General features: G+C 31.7%; 1 protein-coding gene and 1 long non-coding RNA gene across 3 annotated transcripts; one reads left to right on the top strand and one right to left on the bottom strand.

Moving 5' to 3' along the window:
- Nucleotides 1-832: 832 nt before the first annotated feature.
- LOC124533120 (pancreatic triacylglycerol lipase-like) lies at nucleotides 833-7,264 on the bottom strand. Its single transcript, XM_047108286.1, has 6 exons — nucleotides 7,165-7,264; nucleotides 4,104-4,158; nucleotides 3,367-3,512; nucleotides 2,622-2,861; nucleotides 1,812-2,160; nucleotides 833-958 (listed from the first exon to the last, which is right to left on the bottom strand). The coding sequence occupies exons 1-6, from the start codon at nucleotides 7,208-7,210 to the stop codon at nucleotides 901-903; spliced, it is 894 nt and encodes a 297-aa protein (XP_046964242.1). The 5' UTR covers nucleotides 7,211-7,264; the 3' UTR covers nucleotides 833-900.
- Nucleotides 3,121-20,994, top strand: LOC124533129. 2 transcript variants are annotated; one of them, XR_006966677.1, is made up of 2 exons: nucleotides 3,121-3,546; nucleotides 20,750-20,994. It is a non-coding gene; the product is annotated as an uncharacterized LOC124533129 (long non-coding RNA). The 2 variants fall into 2 exon arrangements; XR_006966678.1 differs by having other exon boundaries at nucleotides 3,244-3,279.
- The last annotated feature ends 801 nt before the right edge of the window (nucleotides 20,995-21,795 follow it).

Genomic DNA, 21,795 nt, shown 5'->3' with positions numbered 1-21,795 from the left:
AGCACCACTATATGTGCTTAATTTGTGTTTATAATTCATCTCGTGCTCGACGGTGAAGGAAAACATCGTGAGGAAACCTACATGTGGCTAATTTCGTCAAAATTCTGAAACATGTGCATTCCACCAACCCGCATTGGAACAGCGTGGTGGAATATGTTCCAAAAATTATCCTTAATGGGATAAGAGGCCTTAGCCCAGCAATGACAAATTAACAGGCTGTTACTTTACTTTACTTTTAATCGCTTACATATATTTATAATAGGATAAATACTGGCATATTCATATAAAATATTTTTAATTCATGTCTACTTCCATCAAATATTATTAGACAAACGTTAAGCATACATCTTAAATTCTCTTTTATTATCAACAACAACAACAACAACAACAGCCTGTATATTCGCACTGCTGGGCTAAAGGCCTCCTCTCCCTTTGAGGAGAAGGTTTGGAACATATTCCACCACGCTGTTCTAATGCGGGTTGGTGGAATGCACATGTGGCAGAATTTCTATGAAATTTGTCACATGCAGGTTTCCTCACGATGTTTTCCTTCACCGCTGAGCACGAGATGAATTATAAAGACAAATTAAGCACATGAATCAGCGGTGCTGGCCTGGGCTTGAATCCGCAATCATCGGTTAAGATGCACGCGTTCTAACCACTGGGCCATCTCGACTCTTGTTTTTTTTTTCTTTTATTATCATATTCTTAGAAAACCATTAATGATTTGAATAATATTTTTTATATAGATCATAGACAACAAATTTACTTATAGAGACAACTACAAATATATTGATGTCAATTCTTCAATTAAATAATTGAAAGTGTTAAATAAGTATTCATTAAAATAAGCAGCGTTTATTGAAACATTATAAATAAGAATATTCTTAAATATCCGCTTCATCCCCTGGCGAAGGGTGGCTGAATGTTGGTCAGGAACAAGTAAATACCGCTACCACTGGAACGCAAAGAAATAACATTTTAAAAAATAAATATCTACTACTATAACGGCAGCATTGCAGCATATTACTTGGTGGTAGGGCTTTGTTCAAGACCGTCTGGGTAGGTACCACCCACTCATCAGTTATTCTACAACCAAACAGTAGTACTCAATATTGTTTGGTTTCCGATTTGAAGGGTGAGAGAGCCAGTGCAACTACAGGCACATGGGACATAACATTTTGGTTCCGTAGGAATATGGCGCATTGACGATGTAAGGAATAGGAATAATATTTCTTACATCGTCATTGTCTATGTGTGATGGTGACCACTTAACATCAGGTGGCCTATATGCTCGTCCGCCAACCTATTCCGTAAAAAAATCAATACTCAATATTAAACTATTAACGAACTAACATAGCTCTAAATATGTTATGTAACTGATCTATAAAATTATGTTAATAAAATTTAAGATATGGAATTGTAAAATGAAACAAAAAAAATCTGTGGCACACTTGATGGACAGAAGTTGCTTTCGCTGTTTTTTGTGTAAATACTATCAGGTGCAATTAAATAAAAATTGTAATGTTTGAGATTAATTTAAAACCATATGTTTTAAATTAGAAGAAGAGAGAAAAAGCGAACGCATTTATATAACCCTCTCCATAGTGGGAGACGAGGTGTTAGCCCAGCATTGGGAAATTCACAGGCTGTTTCTGTACTGTACTGTACTGAACGTATTTTACTACGCGTGATACATCCAGCTGCGTATAAGAAATTTGTTCCAACAAATCTACTATTACAAATATAAATGTACAACTAACTAAATATAAAGTTAGTGTACAAAATGTATCCTCATAAAAAAAACTCACCTGGTCTTTACATCGGTTCCACCAAATATGATTTTGTCATCACTGGTGCATCGCAAAGCCATGGCATCTTCGTAGGATTCGCATGCAGTTCCGACAAATTTGTTTCCATTTGTAGTTTCAGTAGTTATCGATTCAGCGTAGAAAACGTAAGCGTAGGTGTGGGAGCACGAAATATCGGTACCACAGCCAGTTTGGACGGCACCGCCGTTGGGATAGAAGTCGATGTCACCAAGGGGCTTGTCGTAGCCGTAAACACCGGACGTCGTGTGGATTACTTCAACAATACCGGCATCATTCTTATTCAGGATATCAGGGTGATGAGTCCAGCCGACTAAAGATGGGTCAAGAGCTGAAAAAGTAAATTTAGTAAAGGCTCTTTAATTTTTCTGTTATATCTGTATTTCATTTGATGATCAAACGCAAATAATGAATCAGTTACGACTTGTTTTTTTCATAAAATGACACACAATGGGTCTCTTAAGTGGTTACTGCTTATAGACATTGGCGTTGATAGAAATAATGACCGTTCCTTACATCGTCAGTACACCATCAAGCATGGAAACTAACACATCATGTCCTATGTGACTATTTGTTACACAGATACACTCTGCAATGTAGAACACGTCAATAGCTGGTAATGTTACTTTTTGGGCGGTGAGTGCACCCAAAATCCTTAAGCATGCGGGTGTTATATATTTTGGTATATATATATCCTAGTCTATTGTTTTAGTCTGATTTGATAGCAGTGTTATGTATGATGACTTTATCTTAAACAAATAACTCTTTAAAAAACCTTTTAAAAATAATTACCAATAATATGAGGTACGTTTCCTTGGATTCTTCTAGCAGCAATACCAGCAGCGTGAGCTCCCAGACCGACACCGACGATACGAATGTTATCAGTGCTGTATCCGAAGTTCGTGAGAATGTTCACGAATTGGGCGACGACATTTCCAACCTGTGGAACATTGCTGAGGGCGAAGGTATAGATGGACGCGCCGGGGCTCCAGTCAACGGCGATCACGTTCACGTCTTCTGCGCCGAGGTGAGCTTTAAAAAAAACGATCAAATATATTAATTTTACTTTCATTTTTATACAAAGATACTAGCGACCCGCCCCAGCTTCGCACGGGTGCAACTGAAAACCGGTGTACACACTACTCGACCACGGAGGTCGTCGAATATACAAAAGTCTTCATCTCGAATCAGTCTATCTATTAAAAAACCGCGTGAAAGTCCGCCACGTAATTTTAAAGATCTAAGATAGTTCTTACTAGAGCGCACTGGTAACTTTTGTCACGGTGAGTCCATGAATATGTTCGGAGGTGCGCGCACTTTACGACGTGACTATTGGGTGACATTTATGTCTACATCTGTACATATTCACGAACTTGACAAGAGTGACGAAACAGTCACCGTGACAAAAGTTACCAGTGCGCGCTAGTTCTAATAATACATAGGACAGACAGTAAGCGACTTTTTTTATTTTATATGTTGATAACTATACCTATTGCGACTTCACATGTCGTACATTGTCATATCAATGGACACTTACCCGGAACAAGGAAAGCATTAAAGTTTCCACCAACGGAGTCTTCATAATTGTGGATTGTGATGACGGTGCGCTTAGAACGTTGGAACCCTGAATTCATAATGGACGCTTCAGATGGCAACAGCGGCTGACTCAGTTCAGGATTAGATCTAGAATAAGATATTTAGTACTAGTTACATATAAGTATGGCCAATTTTTATATTATATTTCTGTATATAATTAGCTGATTATCTTTCTTCCTTTCTAATCTGCAACCCGAGCGAACTAGCTATATATGCATGACACATTATACTGCACAAGTGTACACACATACTATACAACCAGAAAGAGTTCGTACGAGCTTTAATTTTACAGTAAACCCAATGAGCCGAAATTACTCTTGTACTATTTATTCATATATGATTATTATATTATATCTCGTATTGTTCCTAAAATTACTCATTATAATAATAATAATTTATTTATTTAAGCATCACATTGAACAAAAACAAGATGTGAACGATAACAGCGATAGTATAAAACTGTGGTGCAGTTATTAACACCCGCCAACAAAGCGAAATTGCTCATTAATTAAGAATTAATTAACACTTAAATTGCACATATTTTTACATAATATATAAATACAAAACAAACAAAAAAACAAAACACCAAAGAATTTTGAATTAACCGATTACAAAATTAATAAAAAAAAAATTACTAAAATCACCCAATTTAAAAACTTTGGACCACTGTATACAAACCTCGTGTATAAATGGAAAACGATCTGCGTGGGCCCGAGGGCGAAGCCATTTGTTGCTGAAAAGAAAGACATTATTTTTAAAAGGTCTGCGTTTTAGTTCTTTATTTATTTTTTTATATTAAAGGTAGGAGGACGAGCATATGGGCCACCTGATGGTAAGTGGTCACCATCACCCATACACAATGACAGTGCAAAAAAATATTAACTATTCATTACATCATCAATGTGCCACCAACCTTGGGAACTAAGATTTTATGTCCCTTGTGACTGTAGTTACACTGGCTCACTCACCCTTCAAACCGGAACACAACAATACTGAGTACTGTCATTTGGCGGTAGAATAACTGATGAGTGGATGGTACCTACCCAGACGGGCTTGCACAAAGCCCTACCACCAAGATAATTATAAAAAATCTTTAACTAAATTTTAAGCAGTTACGTTCAATTTACATTTATTTGGGTACTAAGGAGGTGTAATAAAGTGTTAAAATTATTGACTAAAACTGACACAGAGGCCAAATCTGCGGATCTAGCATGAAAGAAATTTTGCACATAATTTAATCTCGGAATAAATGTGAGGATTAAGAAATTATTTTCCAAAATTAATCTTGTAATAGGGTTGACCTGTGGAGTGAAAGATGGTGTAAAATTTTGCCAGTTTCTAAAATATATAAAACGAGCTTTGTACTCCATTTAAGAGTAAAATATAGTTTATTGTGTTTTTGAACATTCATTTATGGATTAACTATTTTTGATGTTAAAAACATGAATTAAAAAAAAATTGTTTTTATAATATTGCAGACAGATAAATAGAACAGGGCTAGTAAATAAAAAAATCTAAATGAACGAAATCTAACGATATCAAAGCTGATATCGTAAGATAAGCATCTCATGCACAGCTTGAAAGACCAATGCAACTTTTTTTTTTGGTATTATTAATACATCGTAATTTCTCGAATCTTGATAATGTGCATCAGGATATAACTTTTTTATCTATCTTAAAACATTTAATACATTTATGTCGGAATCGATTATAAAATTCATTCGACCTCGAATTTTAATTCCTCGGGGATTATATATGTACTTAATGTATATTTTTAGTATTCAGTATATTTATATTACAGATATGGTAAAATTTTTGTAATTCTTAATTCTTAGCTTGTTTCATCTTATAACTTTGAATTAAAGTGTGAATGTGTTAAGGAAGAGCGACTTCTTCTGGCACGGGAGCTAACGGCTCTCAAAAGAAGAAGTCAACCTTTGAGATTTTATTGTACTGTATTTTTTATTGATGAAATAAACATTTATTATTGTTATTATTATTAAAATAAAGTTACGGTCCACTCAACCAAAGGCTTGTTTTGTTTTTTATTTTTGCATTAATCATTAAGAAAACAATCGAGATCAAAAATTTCTGCTGAATGTTATCAAAGTTTTCAGACGCACTCTTTTACGTAAGATGGATTAAAATCACAGATTGTACTTATACCGGAAAATGTTATACTACCTATATAGAATTATGGATTTACAATTCCAAAGATATGAAATTCATACTTGTTATCCCACGTCTAAATATTAAAAGAGGAATCTGCAAAGCGAATATATTTTTACTTGTATTAAAATCAAAGTACACTGTTTATTAAGCTTAAGGCTAATAACGCGGCAAGAAACTCAGTAGTTACTATATTATTAAATACAAAAATTGAATATCACTTATTCCGTATGGCAATCGAGTAACATTATAATACACTAAAACCTTTTCTGAAACGCGTTGCACCTTATTGCAGTATTAAATATGTTAATATTATTATTATTTAATATTTTTATGCTAGCATTCTTGCCACCATTTTACGCAGTCAAGATTTATAACGTAGCTATTAATAAATAATTTTCATTAAAGTATAATAAATAGATTAATATATATTCATTATAAATCGTTTATTAGTCGTTCATATAGAAAATCTGAAATATTGAGTCAAATTATGTCGTATATTCTATTATCGTAGTCTATATTCAAATTATTTGTATTATACGTGTAATAATTTAAGTTTTCTACGGTACCCTAAATAATGATAATATATATAAAATTAGATAGCGAAAGATAGTCTACTAAAATGTGATATCAAATTGAATTATAATAATTTAATCACATTATATTCCGACGATAATACTACATGTTAAAATTTAACAATTGTAAAAATATTATTAATTTAGTCGTTTGTTTTGAAATTACAAACTAGAACTTGTAGCACAACAGATGCAGATTCTATTCCTGTAACTATTTTCTATTTGAACTCGATCAAATAAAAATGAGTGATTATTTGCAGTCTATCTATCACGTCAACCATAGAGAGTCTAAGATGTTACGTCTTTCGTGTATTATATGTAATAACATTGGTTTCAAATACATAGTATGTTCGGTGAATAAACAATTGAAGCTTAAGATTTCATTGTATAAATAGCAATTGTCACAAAAACTTTGATAGCGTGATTCAGGCCAGGACGTATTAAATAGAAAGGAATGTAAATTAAACATTTTTTATTAATATCGATGATATTCACTGGAACTTTAATGTTATTTTAGTAACCGCGTCATATATATATTTAATATGGTCATTCTCTTTTATTGAAATATTATTCAAAAGTTTTATGACACAAAATTTCATAACATTTGTTTTATCAGACATAACAGTGTACTCGGACGCTATTACAAATATGATACATTTTTGTACAGAAAGAAATGGTCGATTGTAGAATAGGTATAAAACGTTAAACAAAATATTAAGCAATTAAGAAGAAGATTTTTTTTTAAATACAATCTATTAATTACAGGTCGATGTAAACTCCTCTCATTTGCACTAAAATATCCATCGTGTATCTTATAAAACATATAACAACTTTAAGCGAATTTAAGAGTTGAAAACGATAAATCAAGTGACTAGACGATTTTAGCCCGTCATAGCAAACTAAAAATAAAATAAATCCAAAATGAATTGTTTAATGTGACCCAAATAAATGTATATGTTTACATTCCTTTTCTATTTTGTATGATTATATCTCACCTGCAATAGCAACACATAGCACTAGAATGCACTTGATAACGGACATTTTGTTTACAGAAAAAAAAATCGTAATAACAAGTTACGCTTGGTTTTTATACATTTAATTTATCAAACTACTTATGTATTTTTAAGAAATTGTAATCCTACACGTTGATAAAAATCGCCGACTATAAAGCTGTCAGATATTAACTATTCGATTTGCGTGTAACAATATTATAATCATTATTTATATGTAGATAATACACTCCTTCGCTCGTTCAACTACATTACGGTCGAAAAACTTGATATCTTGATTGATTCTTGACTGCAACGCCACCGTGAGCGGCCTGTTGATCTCTCACGACATTTTATCACGGCACAAATGATCCCAATTTAAGAGGAAGGTATAGGTCAAAATCGTGTAAAGTAATAATGTAAAGAAGAAAGTATAAACCATTCCTTATATCGCCAGTAATACGCCACCAATCTTAGGACCTAAGTTTTTATGTCCCTTGCGTCCCTAGTTACTCTGGCTCACTCACTCTTCAATACGTAACACAATAATACATAGTGCTGTTGTTTGGCGGTAGAATATCTGATCAGTGGGTGGTAGCTACCCAGACAAGCTAGCACAAATTAAGCCACGAAATAAGACTTTATGTTTGCCATCATGACCAATAGAGAGGATATCTTATAGAGAGGATATCACCCAGAATCGGGTTCGTCTGGGTAGATACCATCCACTCATTAGATATTCTACCATCAAGCAACAATACTTTCTACAGTTGTGTTCCGATTTGGAGAATGTGTAGGTATATAGGTAAGTATAACAAGGAATATAACATCTTGGTTACCAAAGTCGGCGGTGCATTGGGACGCTATTTTCTATGGGTCGTCGTTACTAGTCCCTAACAGGTCATTCAACTACTTTAGAAAACAAGCGCAAATACAAATAAATGCCATATATGTTTACTCTTATAGTTCCATCAGATGATAAATCCGGTACGACCTTGAAAACTACATCTTCAAGGAAAATAAATGATATTGAACAAATAATTAAATATACTAGCTTTATTAAGTTTACGTTATCTATTACAATAGACAATTTATTTTTTCGATTTAGCAATAAATCAATGTCTTTATTTAACCTAATATAATTGATTTATAGCGAACGCTTGTATATCTATTTATAAAGCTATAATAAAAAAACCATTGTTTGTCTGTATGTGTATACCTACTTAAATTGAAAGTAAAGTAATGAAAATACTACATTATTATTTGGAAAATACATCGCTTCAATGTAATACAGAAGATCAATAAAAGATCGTTTTATCGTCGAATCTAAACTCTATGTGTGTTCTCTAAATAGACAATGAAATTTTATTTCTTACTTTTTTTTGTTTCTTACATCCGATTTTATTAAAAATAAATAAAAATTAAGTATCATCATTATTAATTTCATTAATAAAAGGAATGTTATCTGTATAAAATTTATAAATATACATATATAGGGTACGTGATACCGATTTTATCGCTAACTTACATATCATGTACTAATATTATATTTTACATTTTACATTTATATATATGTATGTATATAATGAAAAAGAAATATTACATTTGTTTGTTTTATCGATTTGTTCTTAAATTATCTTGTTTAGTTATAGTTATAGAATTTATGATGTAGTTCTCCGAATCCGCAGAGATGATGAGATATACGTAGCAAATATTTTTTTCTTTTAATATTTATTTTTCAATCAATCAACCGACTTCAAATAGGAGGAGGTTATAAATTCGTCTGAATTATTTTTATGTATGTTACCTCATAACTTTTCACTGGGTGGACCGATTTTGATAATTTTGACACCGGCTCCAAATATAACAATAATTATAACTACGTTATATAATCTCTGGGCTCTAAAAAATATGTTGAATACGCAATTATTTTTATTACTTTTTAATGGATATTCATTTGTTTTAAAATAGTGTTTTTTTTAAGTCGGTTTTTATTTATGTATGCAACCTATTAATGGAAATATTTATATATTTATCTGACGAAGGTAAATATGAGTTAGAAATATTGAATTAATTATAAAATAACCTAATAAATTGGTGTACATATTCGTTAATCATTTAAATAATAAGATTATAAATCGTTTTCTCCATTGTTGTATTTTGATAAAATAAGTGTAGTCTCGACGCTGAGAGTAGCGAGTTGTCTTACCACTAAAATTAATTTGAAAGATTTTTTTTTTTAATATCCCCAGGATTAAACATGCACAACATAAAACCTCTTTTGTAAATGTTAAAGTTTTCTTAATATAAAATTGAAATGTTACGTTTATAAGTAACGTCTAGATAGCATTGTAAAAAAATATTAAAATTTTGTGAATAGTCTCAGTATTAAATCGACGCTTATAAATATTCAAAGATTTTCATTTCGTCTATAAGAATCCTGCCGAAGTTTATTCTCTTTCTAGATTACAATATAGCAACAAATAATGCGTTAAATTGCAATCATATTTGACGGTTCACAATATTTCGACGGTTTGCAATCTCACGAGACAGATTGTAATTTAACGATGTTTATAATCTAACGGTGTATATATTTACTATTTTTATATACTTTCAATTAATGATTGAAATAATTCGTACATAGGCATTCACGAGCAAAGCAAGTGAATAAATATTTATATATCTTGTTAATTATCGTTGATAAAGTACCAAAAATAGGTAAAAACATTAGCCTGGATTTTTTTAAAACGATAAAATCGTTTTATAGTGATAGGGAAAAATCTTTTTCTTATCACTTCACTTAAAATCGACAGCGCTATCGTCATACATAAAACAATTCTCATGTCGAATCGAAAAGGAACATTTTAAATCACAAATTTCACTGTTTATAAGTTAATTTAGCTAATCTCTAAATATTTATTTATTGGTCACATTTACTTAGACGATTATTTGTCTACTGACTAATAACCTAAATTCGCGATTAGGTGGACAACGAAAATCACTCAATGATAAGAAATATGGATTAGTTACGTTTGATATATACCCAGCGGCGTAGCTAGCATAGGTGGCATCCGGGGCGGATTTTGTAGGTGTCACCCCAAAACTCAATCATAATGTATAAAATAAAAAGTAATAATCGTTTACGTTTTATTAAAATAAGAGTATTACAAATATTAGAATCAAATCTCAAAAATCTCAAAAATCAAAATTTCTTACTTCTAGCCTTGACACTTGCGAACTCCGAAATCACGTCTTTAAAATTTATATTTTGTGTTGCTTCATGTTCTATTGTTAAAATAGCAAGATTATTTAATCTGGTTTCAGTCATTGTAGACCGCAAGTAATTTTTGATTAATTTCAATTCGCTGAAGCTTCTCTCACATGAAGCAACTGATGCACATATTGTTATAAATACGTTAAACTTTAGTGCGACCGTTAGATTTGGAAGAGATTCTGTAAAATCCCATTCCACAATGAATTTCAAATAGTCCCGTGTCACCCAATACGAGACAGTAATATAAGCCGCTTTTAAATGTCTTCTCAATCTTGGTATTTCTAAAAGTAGTTCTTTTTCTGATACTTCATGGTTAGTAAATTTTGATAGTGTTTTCCGAAAGCAAAGTCTTTGGCTGTAATACCTCTACCAATGAAATTACGTCTTTAATGGACCTTACTCTTGTTTCGAGGTCAATATTGAATCTGTCAAGATATTCTAACATGTCCTTTTGAAGTTCCGCTCTGTGGTCCAGAATCGGTGGACGATGCTAACTCACCGGGCCTGCGTTTCTTGCGACGACTTCGTCGTTCCATTGAAATGTTGTATTCTTCCGATTTTCGTATAGCAAAATCTATTGCCTCTTCTGTTAGATGCAACCGTTTCTCTCCAATGAATAGACGAAGTGCTTTTAGTTTTATGATTATTTCATCAACACATAATCCTTTGCTTTGTAATGCAATCTGAACATAGTTCACTTCCCTTAGCATATAATTCCAAAAGTAAAGAGAAACAAAGAAATGAGAAATTGCACACAGCAGGGATAAGATTTTGTGCACTACCTCTTGTTTCTAAATTTACGTCTTGGTCACATAGTTCCTCAATTGCAGATATTATTTCATCAAAATTTTCAGCCAATACTTTTATCGACCCATAATGAGCACTCCAACGCGTTGTCGAAAGTCTTTCAACAGATGCTTTGCTGTGATTGAGGAGCACTTCCCTTGTGGAGGTTGAAAAAAAGTTAAATATTGTCTCTGGCCGCATAAATTAATTGAATCAATACATCCAATAAAAATGGCTTTATTGTTTTTTTTCTTTTATAATAGCTTGCACGTGTATACCACTCATAACTGCAGCATTATCATAACCTTGAGAACGACACATCAAAATATCTAAGCCATCGTTTTCAAGCTGCTTTAGTATTTCAGCACTTAAATCAGCAGCTTTTTTTCCATGTAAGGGAAAAAATCTTAAGAATACTTCTTTGACTTCTACTTTTCTATTATTAATTATTACACAACGAATTACTTCAGACATATGTTCGATATGTGAAACGTCAGGTGTGCTGTCAAACATGATTCCGAAATATTTAGCCAATTTATATAATTTCGTTGACAAGCTGACATTTTACGTGATTAACTAAAACATTTATGAACTCATTTTGTATTTCGGACGATATGTTACTTTAGGTGATTTTCCTGGTCCAAATATAATATATTTTCTTTAAGTACAGCATCATACTTTGAAAGCAGTTGAATTAGTTCTAAGAAATTACCTTTATTGGAAGACCCTTGGGTTTCATCATCTCCACATGCTAGGTTTTGTTTCGCCAAAAACAAAGTTATATCAAATAATCTAGATTGTATATTTTTCCATTTCTGTTCTTCCGTATTCATTAATTGCAAGGTTGCGTCATCTATTGTGGTGTGAAATTTAAATCTCATTTCCAAAGTTTTCCACTTTTTAAAATTTTCTAAATGTTCACATGAAGTTTCATGGTCCAATACTTTAGGATTTAGTTCCCACCATTTCTGAAATTCAGTTGTAAAGTTTCTTTGTATGTTACTGACAGCAAATAAACGGCAGCAAAAACAGTACAGATTATGTGATATAGGAGAAAATACCATCCATGATCGTAGAATTTTTTCACCACTAGGCATCTCTTTATAAAACCATTCCTGTGAAAGATGACGAGAATCACCTTGAATCTTTGAACCATATATTAATATTATATTATATTAATATACCGTATTAAGTGATATAGACGGTACTTAAATATAATTATAACTCGTGACAAAAGAGTTGCTATATATTTATTTACATAAAGTCCTCAAATAAATAGAAATATTAATTTAAAATAGTTACCATACCTCATGGAATGGTGGCAAGAATGCTAGCAGAATTTTTTTTAATTTTTTTTTATGGTATAAGTTGGCGGACGAGCATATGGGCCACCTGATGGTAAGTGGTCACCATCGTCCATAGACAATGACGCTGTAAGAAATATTAAGTATTCCTTAAATCGTCAATGCGCCACCAACCTTGGAAACTAAGATGTTATGTCCCTTGTGCCTGTAGTTACACTGGCTCACTCACCCTTTAGACCGAAACACAACAATACCGAGTATTGTTATTTGGCGGTAGAATAACTGATGAGTGGGTGGTACCTACCCAGACGGGCTTGCACAAAGCCCTACCACCAAGTATCTCAGAGGATCGAAATTACGATACAGAACATCGTAATTTCGATCGTCTGAGCAAAAAAGGAACGTTGTAAAGTGCTCGAAACGTCGGGATGCCAAAAATAATTAATATACGCGATTCAAATCCGTTATAACTACTTTATTTTGAAGTGAAGTTATCGAAATCCTTATATAATTTTTACGTTCTATTTATAAATGTTCTTTGTTAAAAATAGAAGAAAGAACTTGAGAATACAGGTTACCTAATAAATTTGTTATCAACTCTACATAAATAATATGTTTTTTAAGATGTAGGATACGATGCTATGGCTAAGGCAAAAGACAGTAATAATTTAGTAATCCAAGCCAAGTCGATATACTCGGTCAGCGCTTGTTAACTTAAGTCTAAGGATTTTCCACGTTTCTTATCTAAGTACATATCTGAGAAAATTCTGATCAGATTTATTAATAATAACCAACACGTATGCGTTGCAATTATTATTGAAATTGGGATATTATGTTGCGATACCTCCTAAGTTTTTTTAATGAGCAATTATTCGATTCTACGCGAATGCATTATTTTGTTTGATAAAACCTTATGAGTTACTAACGACCCTATATATTCATACTAAATATAATACATATTTTTTCTTGTTTCTTTACTATATTTTCAATGTATTGTTTAAAAAAACCTTCCTCTTGAATCACTTCATCTATTAAAAAAAGCATCAATATCGTAAAGCGTAATTTTAAAGATCTATGCATACACAGAGAGAGACAGCGGTAAGCGACTTTGTTTTAGACTATGTAATGATGAGAACCGGGATCCAAACCCTTACTTGAAATCCGAAGGTTGTTATTAAAATATTTCTGGAAACGTGCATTTTCAATTCAATTCAATTCTTGGCTTAATGGCTTTTAGTTGTACCGACAGGGCAAAGATTATTTCGCCAATGTCACGTAGGATGGAAGATACACGAAAAAGATTGATTGGTACAGTTGTGGAAGCAAACTCAATTAAATTTTGAAGATTAGCATAGTCGTAGTAATTTCCTTGTTAATCCTTAACCTAGAACACCACAAACAAACACGCATTTTTAACAAATAATTTATTAATATCACTAATTTAAAATTTTACAATAAATTATATTTATAGGAGGCAAAATTTTATAATTATATAATAAAATAATTATATAATATATATATATATATATATATATATATATATATATATATATATATATATATATATATATATATATATATATATATATATGTTATTTTATTATTATAGAGTATTTTTTGTTTATCTAAGTGTCAATCTTTGGCTCAATTTGCCTTTAAAAAATCTCTTCAAAAAACGGATATAAACGGTATTTATGCCCAGCGATGTTTTCAGGTAAAAATCTACTACTTATTATACAAAAACACATATTGTCTATGACCACAAGTTTTAGAGGGAGTTTTATATTATTGGAATACATATTTTTTTTTATTTAAGTAAGCTTCGAGCTTTATATGCATTTTTTGTTACATAGGACCTAGATTTTAGGTGTATTCTGCGTTTACTTGTAACATTTTATTATACTTAATGAATATCTAAGAAATGAACTTTAATTAATTCCTTACTTAATTGCTCATGTTTAACGTCAAAATCTTTATTTGCTATTAAATTATTTTAGGCATTTTAATTTTTTTCCGCAAAAATAGTAGTAGTAGTGAATATCGATTTACAAAACAATTGTACTGTGTAACATAGTACAACTTACCTAGGGGGTAATTATGTATTTAAAAATATATATTGTATAACCCTATTTAACGACTAACTTGTGTTTTAAATTTCTGTCTTACAATAAGCATAATAAGTAGATATCGTACCAAAAGTAAGTTATTTTTATTAGTATGCAATCTTGACACGAACGGAACGGAATGACATCAAACTTTCAAGTAGTCTAATATTTTTCATTTCATTTTACTTAGAGGACTCTAAAAAATAATAGGTTGGGGAAAAAGTTTCTTCGTATTTTATATGAAAATTCAAAAAGATTTTTTTATAGTTTATTTACATTTGACTAAAGTATGTAGGTGCTATTTTGTTCCATAACTTTTTGCCATCTTGTTGGTAGTGACATGATCCCATTGCTGTAAAAATTTTGGGGCTTCTGATCGAAAAACTGCGACAAGTGGTTTTAGCAGTCCTCTCGTGATGTTAACCTGACACTGCCTAAGGAATTCTGCAGAGACCGAAACAGATAAAAATTTGAAGGTGCAAGGTCAGGACTATACGGCGGATGCATTAATACCTCCCAGCCAAACTCTCGTAATTTTTGTTGAGTGGCTAAAGATGTGTGAGGTCTAGCGTTGTCATGGTGAAAAACCACACCCCTTCTGTTGATCAATTCTGGCCGCTTTCTCTCAATTTCTTGCTTCAATCTCATCAATTGTTCGCAATATAGTTCTGAATCGATGGTCCTACCGGGCGGTAACAGCTCATAATGAATGATGCCCTTCCAATCCCACCATACACACAGCATTACCTTGTTGCGAGTTAATCCGGGTTTTGCCACAGTCTGTGAAGCTTGACCGGCCTTTGACCACGATCTTTTTCGCACGTTCTTGTCGTATGTAATCCACTTTTCATCACCAGTTATCAGCTTCTTCAAAAATGGTTCGGTTTCATTACGTCGTAATGAAGAATCACAAATGAGTACACGGTTCATTAGGTTTCTTTCAGTGAGTTCATGGGGCACCCATATATCGAGCTTTTTTGTGTACCCAGCTTTATTCAAATGAGTCAAAACCGTTTTTGTGGTCAATTACCAGTTCTTCAGCTACATCGTAGTAGTTACGATGTAGCTATGCCGATCTTGCTCCACTTTTTCAAAAATGGCATCAATTTTGTCCGTAACAGGGCGACCAGAGCGAGATGCATCTTTGATATCAAAATTTCCAGCTTGAAAACGCTTAAACCAAACTTGCGCTACTCTCACAGATACTGCATTAGGTCCATAAACATCACAAATTTTTTTCGCGGCTTGAGTTGCATTTTTACCTTTTTTATAGTAAAATTTTAAAATGTATCGAATTTCTTCTTTAGATTCACTCATTTTAACAACAACAAAAACAAATGAAAATCACACAAATTCCTAATTTGAATTTGGAAGTGCCTTCTTTAAAATTAAAACTTTTTAATGATACCAAAACCAGCCAGATACAAATGGTATGGCCAAAGAGATTTTATTACAAGTTCATACATACTATATGCGAAAAGACTTTTTCCCCAACCTAATATGTTGAACACGCAATTATTTTTATAACTTTTTAGTGCATATTCATTTGTTTTAAAATAGTGTTTTGTTTGAAGTCGGTTTTTCTTTTTGTTAAAATTTTATTTATTTTTTGATTTTAAGTGAAGCTGATGTTGACTAACTAATTTTTCATAATATGGATAGATCAAGCGTTCCGTGGATATGTATCAAAAACTACTTCGAGGACAATTTCAAAGGACACTTGCGAATAAAGCAAAAATAGACTTTCGAAAATGCGGTCATGCGGCATAAACTACAAGGATCCCTCGAAAGAGCTGTGATCGACCTCGACAAAAATCTTTGAAAAAGAGTTAATATATGTCGTACATCATATGACATCACATCACATACACAAAATTTGATTAAAGATAGTAAGAAATTCTAGCCCATATCGCACCCTAACTGTGAGCCGTATAGGGGTTCCATCACTACATAGTATAAAACAAAGTCGCTTTCTCTGTCCCTATATCTTTAAATCTATGCAACGGATTTTGATGCGGTTTTTTTTAATAGATATTGTGAGTCCAGGGGAAGGTTTAAATAATACATGAACAATATAGTAAAGAAACACTGATAATTTAAGAAGTTTGCAATGTGATGTCGTAAATAAACAAATTGTATATTGTAGTATATTTAGTATCAGTATTGCACCCGTGCGAATCCAGAGTGGGTAGCTAGTTGATTATAATTACATAATCATAATCACATTACGGAAGGTGACTCAAATATCAAAATAACCTATACATAAAAGATTCGTCCGAGTATCGCTAACGTGCTCCTCAGAATTGTTCCGTTTCCTTCCGTTCCGTTACTTTGTCATAGGTCCTATGCTCAGAAGCTTACCAAACTTTCACCAAACTACCCTTGAAGTATATATTTTATAATCAAAAAATAATCATCAAAATAGGTTAACGTGATTTTCAGTTATTCACCTATTTGTCGCGCATATACATAATGCAAATTTAAGACTTATGTCGTTTTCATACGGATACCATCATCGGAAAAAAAATAAATTAAAATGGGACCCCACGGGAAGCACTACCTTTCAATCAAAAAAAAATTATCAAAATCGGTCCACCCAGTGAAAAGTTATGAGGTAACAAACATAAAAAAAAAACAAAAAAAAATACAGACGAATTGATAACCTCCTCCTTTTTGAAGTCGGTTGAAAATGCTACAACATCCATTATATAATGTTAATATGTATGATACATGAATCTATTTTAATTGAATGAAGATAACATTTATCTATCATTACAAATTCTTTAGACAAATCACAAACAGACTCTGTTAATTAACGAAATACTAATTGATAATCACGTACTGGGGGCAATTGTACTCACAAGTGAAAGTATTTCATTGTAATCGAACAAAGCGATTTGATCAAATTTAGGATCGAATCGAGAATCATAATCGGGAAAGCGTAATAATCGTTGTACCGACCGAGATTTCTTTTTGTGAGGAATATAATTTGGAACGTAAATTAATTAAGTAAAATTTTCAACCGACTTCAAAAAGGAGGAGGTTATCAATTCGTCTAAACTTTTTTTTTTTTTTTTTTTTTTATGTTTGTTACCTCATAACTTTTTACTGGGTGGACCGATTTTGATAATTTTTTTTTTGTTTGAAAGGTAGTGCTTCCCGTGGGGTCCCATTTTTTTTTATTTTTTTCCGATGATGGTATCCGTATGAAAACGACATAAGTCTTAAATTTGCATTATGTATATGCGCGACAAATAGGTGAATAACTCAAATCACGTTAACCAATTTTGATGATTCTTTTTTTATTATAAAGGATATACTTTAAGGGTAGTTTGGTGAAAGTTTGGTAAGGTTCTAAGCATAGCATCTATGTCAAATTAAGGGAACGGGAGGGAACGGAACAATTCTGAGAAGCACGTTAGCAATACTCGGTCGAATCTTTTATTTATGGGTTACTTGGATATTTGAATCACCTTCCGGAACGTGGTTATGTTCATGTAATTGTCATAATCGAATATAATAATCAACTAGCGACCCGTCCCGACTTCTCACGGGTGCAATACTGATACTAAATATACTAAAAAAATTCTTTATTTACGACATCACATTGCAAACTTCTAAAATTGTCAGTGTTTCTTTACTATATTGTTCATTTATTATATACACAAACCTTCCCCTTGAATTACACTATCTATTAAAAAAAACCGCATCAAAATCCGTTGCATAGATTTAAAGATATAGGGACAGAGAAAGCGACTTTGTTTTATACTATGTATTGACGGAACTCCTAAACGGCTTACAGTTAGGGTGCGATTTGGGGCAGAATTTCTTTCTGTCTTTAATCAAATTTTGTGTATATGATGTTATGTCATATGATGTACGACATAGCATTCGAATAGCTCTTTTGCAAAGTTTTTTTACTGAGATCGATTACAGCTCATTCGAGGGTGGTACCTTGTAGTTTATGCCGCATGACGTATTAAAGCCGCATTTTCGAAAGTCTATTTTTGCTTTATTCGAAAGTTTCTTTTGAAATTATCCCTGAAGTAGTTTCTGATTCATATAAATGGCACGCTTAATCTATCCATATTAAGAAAATAATGTTAGTCTACATCAGCTTCACTGAAAATCAAAAAATAAATAAAATTTTAACAAAAAGAAAAACCGACTTCAAACAAAACAGTATTTTAAAACAAATTGAAATGCACTAAAAAGTAATAAAAATAATTGCATATTTAACACATTTTTGAGAGTCCTCCTAGGTAAAATGAAATGAAAAATATTAGACTACTTAAAAGTCGATTTACGATTATATAATGTAGTTATAATTATTGCTATATTTGGAGTCGGTGTCAGCCAACCCTATACTATACCTATCAAAAAACAATACGAGAATACTTTAAGAAATGTTTCTTACAAATTACCTTTTATACGATATTATACTGGGTCAATCAAGAGGCTCGTATCGCTTCTTTCTTTTGATTGTTGAAGCGTGTGCCTGTGGCTGACACCGGCTCCAAATATAACAATAACTATAACTACGTTATATAATCGTAAATCGACTTTTAAGTAGTCTAATATTTTTCATTTCATTTTACCTAGGAGGACTCTCAAAAATGTGTTAAATATGCAATTATTTTTATTACTTTTTAGTGCATTTCAATTTGTTTTAAAATACTGTTTTGTTTGAAGTCGGTTTTTCTTTTTGTTAAAATTTTATTTATTAGAATCAGCTTATTAAAAGTCATACCCGCATTCTTTATGTCATTGATCATGCCATAATGTATAACTAATTTTAAAACATAAAACAATGTTTAAATAATTTATTATCAACGAAGACATACATTGTCACTTATGTGATAACAATAAATTAATGTTCACTTGCAGTCCATTGTAGCCGCATTATATGTAATATTATATATAAAACATATATGTATAATTGTAGGTACGCATACAGAACAAAATTTACCAGCAACAAACAAAACAATAATCATGTATAATTTATACATTTAACTTGGTCCCACCTCATACACTCAAATTAAATTTAATTGTTTTATAACCAATTAGATCTACTTATTATTCAAAAAATTGTATGATAATTGTTTAATAACAACATTTCTAATAAGATTCAATTTATTATTTTTAAACAATTGGTATGTAGCTAAAATATTCAAATGTTTTATTAAATATTATAAACGTTAAAATAAAAAGAAATAGCAAAACTCGATCCATGGATTTCATTTATGAATGTTGTTGCAAATTATTTCTAATAGCAACTTTTGATTATTTTCATAATTAATGTCAATTTCACATAAGTTATAATTTTTTTTTAATAATTATAATTATCATAACAGCGACATCAGCTATAGATATTATAATCATTGATAAGTATTAACAAAGAAAAACAAACAAATTACGATAGTGCTGATGATATGAACCAGATATTTATTGTAAATCAGTAATTGATTGAAATCGAATAATTACTATTAAAAAGTAAAGAACATATGACTTTTTGTAAGGCTATATTCCAAATTATATAAGTGGAATTAGAAAAACAAAAATTTTTGGTAGTATTTTTTAATAATGGAATGCAATAAATTGTTACGAACGCAAACGCCAGTTTCCCTTTTTACTATCCCAATAAAACATTTTTGGTTGCAATACGATCGGAATAAAATTGATCCTCAGTTATGATTGCATTTGAATTTAACAAAAAATATATATATTCGTCGGTTTAAATATTTTACTATACTTTATTAATTATGTATTAGACAGCTCTTGTGATATTCAGTCGTTGGTAGAAGGCACCCGAATTGTCGGCAGAGTGGTGTTATGTGCAAGAGCTGCGCGGCATTGGCCAGTATTTGGAAATTGCCGCGTGACTTTATTATTATTATATAATCCTAAATTAACATCTTTTTTACATCAGCCTGCAGCCGTTCTAAAGATTAGTCGGGACAAACAGACAGACAGACACAAATTGTAAAAAAAAAAAAAATGTTATATTGGTATATATACCGTGTATGCATAAATATGCATTTCGTAAAATATTATTTTAATATTACAAACAGACATTCCAATTTTAGTATTGTGATGATTTTAATTGTGTTATTCTGATTTAGAGATGGTAACACTGTTACGTCGTGGCTGGCTGGTAAAGGAAGCCGACTTTGATCGGCTGACCAATTGGATGACTGGACAGATTGACAGGAAAAAATAAAAGAAGAAAAACAGAAGAGAGCGGTCGGTGGTGAGAATCGGGGTTTTTTGAACGGGGTGATCATGAAAATTAAGGGTGATTGATTGTACAACTTGGAATTATGTCGATTGAACCGATTATGTTAAATAAATGTAATTATATCTAATCGAGCTGAGTTTGGATTTATTAAAGTATATGTATATAGATTAGTAACAGTCCAAGTCGAATCTGAATAATTCTTCTCAGTAACGTTTAAAAGCGGGTAAAGACGAGCTCACCAATAAGTCATTTATAGTAAAGTAACTAAATAATTGATACTATAGTTCGTTTCCGCCCGATAATTAAAAGATATGAAATAATTAAAACGTAAAGTTGCTTTGTTCTCTTGGATAAATATGATATATTAATTTAAATTCCAATAAAGATGATACATTATTTTAATTAAATAATAATCTTTTGACGGACTGTCATTGATAAGTGATTTATCAAAAGATTAATTTTATTAGGAACCAACCAAGAAGTGTCATCGTTAATTAATCAATCGTATGATGTCATTTTTTTTACAAAATAATCACTTTGTTAGACGCGTGTAAATTTATAAGGGAATCAAATCAATTTTATTTGGTTTCGGCGCAGCAAGTCTTCTTTCATACTTCTCTGTCTGACGTCATCTCACAAGTAACATTATTTCCTGCCATGTCGTCTTTCACACAATCCATCCATCATTTATTTGGTCGTCCTCTGCCTCTATATGCATCCACATGGTCATCATTGCTCTGCATAACATGCCGATACCACACACCCAAACTCCCTCTTATGTACTTAATGTGAATGTACTGTCGGGGTAAGAAAATATTCGACACCTTAAGATCTATTTTCGTGTGCTCAGTATGAATGATAATCTGCTTTAACGATCGAGAATATATGAAACTTATGGACATATTTTGACTAATTACACCATTGCAAAGA

The sequence above is a fragment of the Vanessa cardui genome, chromosome 1, assembly GCF_905220365.1.
Source record: "Vanessa cardui chromosome 1, ilVanCard2.1, whole genome shotgun sequence".
NCBI lineage: Eukaryota > Metazoa > Arthropoda > Insecta > Lepidoptera > Nymphalidae > Vanessa > Vanessa cardui.
Note: the sequence above shows the minus strand (reverse complement) of the source record. Positions and strands in the feature narration are given on the sequence as shown.